General features: G+C 41.9%; 1 protein-coding gene across 2 annotated transcripts; it reads left to right on the forward strand.

Annotated features, from left to right (window-relative positions):
• The first annotated feature begins 325 nt into the window (after positions 1–325).
• On the forward strand, positions 326–2539 carry LOC147607239 (reticulon-like protein B2). Of its 2 annotated transcripts, none has more exons than XM_086790466.1 (6): positions 326–500; positions 598–791; positions 1272–1452; positions 1647–1788; positions 1872–1941; positions 2075–2539. In XM_086790466.1, exons 2-6 carry the CDS (start codon positions 614–616, stop codon positions 2242–2244), a joined length of 741 nt encoding a protein of 246 aa, XP_086646592.1. In that variant the 5' UTR covers positions 326–500; positions 598–613; the 3' UTR covers positions 2245–2539. The 2 variants fall into 2 exon arrangements, with proteins under 2 accessions (XP_086646592.1, XP_086646593.1); XM_086790467.1 differs by having other exon boundaries at positions 366–500; positions 579–791.
• The last annotated feature ends 402 nt before the right edge of the window (positions 2540–2941 follow it).

Consider the following 2941-nt stretch of genomic DNA (forward strand, 5'->3'; position numbering starts at 1 on the left):
TAGGTGGAGGGCTTGATTTTTTGCCTAATTTGTACATTTTTACTTGTAATTTATTCAAGCAAACATTAAAAATTACACTAAAAACAATAAAGTATATGCTTAAATTTTGTTTTTTTGATGAGCACCCTTCCTTGACCATAAAAAATCAGGCCTGCTCTCCACACGAAATTTTGTGAGCCCCCCTCTAAGATAAGGTCCATAATAATTGATGATTAAGTCTAGATTGATGATTAGGGTGTTGATTATTAATGCTCAACTCAACGTGTTTAATAAAGTGTTTAATAAAGTGATCAACATATATATTGTGTGTGAGAACCCACCCTTCAAGTGTAAGATCCCACACTAAAAGTTACTTCATATCAAACAGCTGAGAAAGAAGGATTTCCCAAGAGTATCTTGAAAAGCTTAGAAAACAGCAAAAAAGCGGAAGGGAAAGTTAAAGAGGGTCTTGTCATCACGTCTGCGCTGCGATCAAAAGCAGGGAGCTGATCCATTTCTGGGTACTCTCTCTCTCTCTCTCTCTCTCTCTCTCTCAGGTTTCACTGTCTCTATTTCTAGCTGCAAGCGTTCACTTGTAGTTTTGCTTTCTTGATCTAGGGTTTCCCCCGAAGCTATGGCTGCTGAGGACTCTGAGCCCACTTTCGTGGAGGGCATCGTTAACTCTGCTACGGAGAAGCTGACGGATCTGCCTGCTTCCGACAGTGTGGCCGACGAAAGCTTCATCCCCCCTGCCCGATTCCGTCTATTCAACCGGCAGAGGTCCATTCATCAGGTCCTGGGTGGAGGCAAACGTAAGCTCGAACCCTTATACATATGTATTGTTACTTGCCATGTGTAGCACACGTGTATGAGTGGCACCAAAGCTTGATGCTGCCCATGTCTTAACCGTAATAGCGCGTGTATCACATACACATGGCATGGCGTACGTTGATAACCTACACATGGCATGGCAAGATGTATCACCAATGCACAATCTGAATGTATGCATGGCCTATCTCTCATATGTCATGATGTATCAGGTCGCATGACACATGATTCATTTTGTGGCATGTTTATGTGAATATGCACACATACATGACACCTCATTCTGAATTTGCTTGGCACGATGCATCTTATGGCATGGCTTGTGTATGTTGCATTGCACGATCCATGCATCAGGTCCTTCGAGATAGGGGGAAATCTAATATCTTATTTGTGATAAACATGGTATGGCATGTCACTGTTTGTGGGAGGTCCATCGTTCGTAATGTCTGCATCCTTTCCTTTTGCAGCTGCTGATGTGATCTTATGGAGGAAGAAATATGTTTCTGCTGGAATACTTGTAGGCGCAACCCTAGCCTGGATTCTTTTGGAGCGTTCTGGCTACACTCTCCTGTCCATCATTTCGAATGTACTGCTCTTGTTGATCGTCGGGTTGTTTGCCTGGGCCAACGCGGCTGCTTTTATTCACAAGTAAGCCTGCACAGTTTTTATCAAACCCTTCAAGGGTCTGGTCTTTCAGCTATATGAGTGCTCTTGTCACGTGAGGGTCTTATATTTCTGCTTATGCCTTTTAGATGAGAGTTTCTTCGTTAGATTTTTCCTTTCTGATTTTTGGTCATCTGAAGAATTTTGAGTTGTGTGGGTCATCCTTTTTGTATTGGCAGGCCCCCACCTCGCATTCCGGAGCTCCATCTGTCAGAAGATATGGTGGTTAACTTCGCCTCAGCTTTGAGAGTGGAGATCAACAAAGCCTTGGCTATTGCACATGACATAGCTTTGGGCAAGGATTTGAAGGTGTTTTTGAAGGTAACAACATCAGTGTTCCCCAGGCTTTCGTATGGTGTGTGCATACAATCCCTTTTATAGTTAAAATTGTGATATTGTCTCAGGTTGTTGCTGTTTTATGGGGCCTGTCAATTGTCGGGGGATGGTTCCACTTCTTGACATTGATCTACATCTGTAAGGATACTTTATCTTTGTTTTTGAAGTGGCATCCTACTGATTCTGAATTACTGTTGTTGGTTTATGATCTTTTAGCTTTTCTCTTGCTGCCTTAATATTTCCATGTTTTTGTTCATAACTTTACTTGCAGGTATAGTGCTCTCTCACACTGTCCCTGTCATCTATGAGAGGTATGAAGAACAAATTGATTCATACTCCAAAGTTGCTATGGATGTGGCTCATAAGCATTACTGGACCATCAACGATGTTGTTGCAAAGAAATTCCCAAAAGCAGGTTTCAAAGAAAAGAAAGCCCAGTAATATTAAACGGATTTGTTAATTGTGTGAAAGCGTTTCAGGTATCTTTCAGGCTTAGTAAATGCCTTGATCGTTTCTACACACTCAGCCACGGTGTCATTTATCTGAATTGGGGTTTGTCAACCCTCATGCTTTTTGTATGATCTAGTTATTGCATGGGATATACTTGTTTTTCTGGTCAAAGTGGCTAAAAATACAATCCTAAAGATAGCAAAAGCTTATGTATTCAGTAAACCTGCAGTGCTGTTTAGACGGGATTTGTTGTACAAGCAATTGCTAAAGAGATGCTTTGTTTTTACATTGTGAAGAGATTTTTCAGTGCAATGCATGAGATGGGCATCATTCCAATCCAGCCTTCCATGTCAATATGAATATTTGCCATTTTGCTCTTTTATATGTCATTGGCATAAGCACTTTAGCTGCCTCCACAAGTTGGGAAGTCTTTTGTATTAATCTTTTTGTGTTGGCGACAAAAATCTCCTAGCATTTTGTGTAGAGGTCTATTGATCTTCCTTTCCTGGAGGTCCGACGTTGCGTGACTCTGCACTCATACCACTTGTTTTGAGGCTGTGAGTCCACTGAGGGTTTGCCAATGGAGTGCATGGAAAGTTGGCTTGGGTGGATGCATGCAAAATAGAGATGGGAGATGTGGTGATGAGAGGGGGCATACCGTAGTCACATGGGACGCGAAATTGGGATG

The sequence above is a fragment of the Cibotium barometz genome, chromosome 55, assembly GCF_041138505.1.
Source record: "Cibotium barometz isolate CiBa-2024 chromosome 55, ASM4113850v1, whole genome shotgun sequence".
Taxonomy (NCBI): Eukaryota; Viridiplantae; Streptophyta; class Polypodiopsida; order Cyatheales; family Cibotiaceae; genus Cibotium; species Cibotium barometz.

Coding starts and splice junctions, on each gene's coding strand:
- LOC147607239 (XM_086790466.1), top strand. CDS start 614: ATGGCTGCTGAGGACTCTGAGCCCACTTTCGTGGAGGGCATCGTTAAC. Junction 1,453..1,646: donor GCGGCTGCTTTTATTCACAA/GTAAGCCTGCAC, acceptor TTGTATTGGCAG/GCCCCCACCTCGCATTCCGG. Junction 1,942..2,074: donor CTTGACATTGATCTACATCT/GTAAGGATACTT, acceptor CTTTACTTGCAG/GTATAGTGCTCTCTCACACT.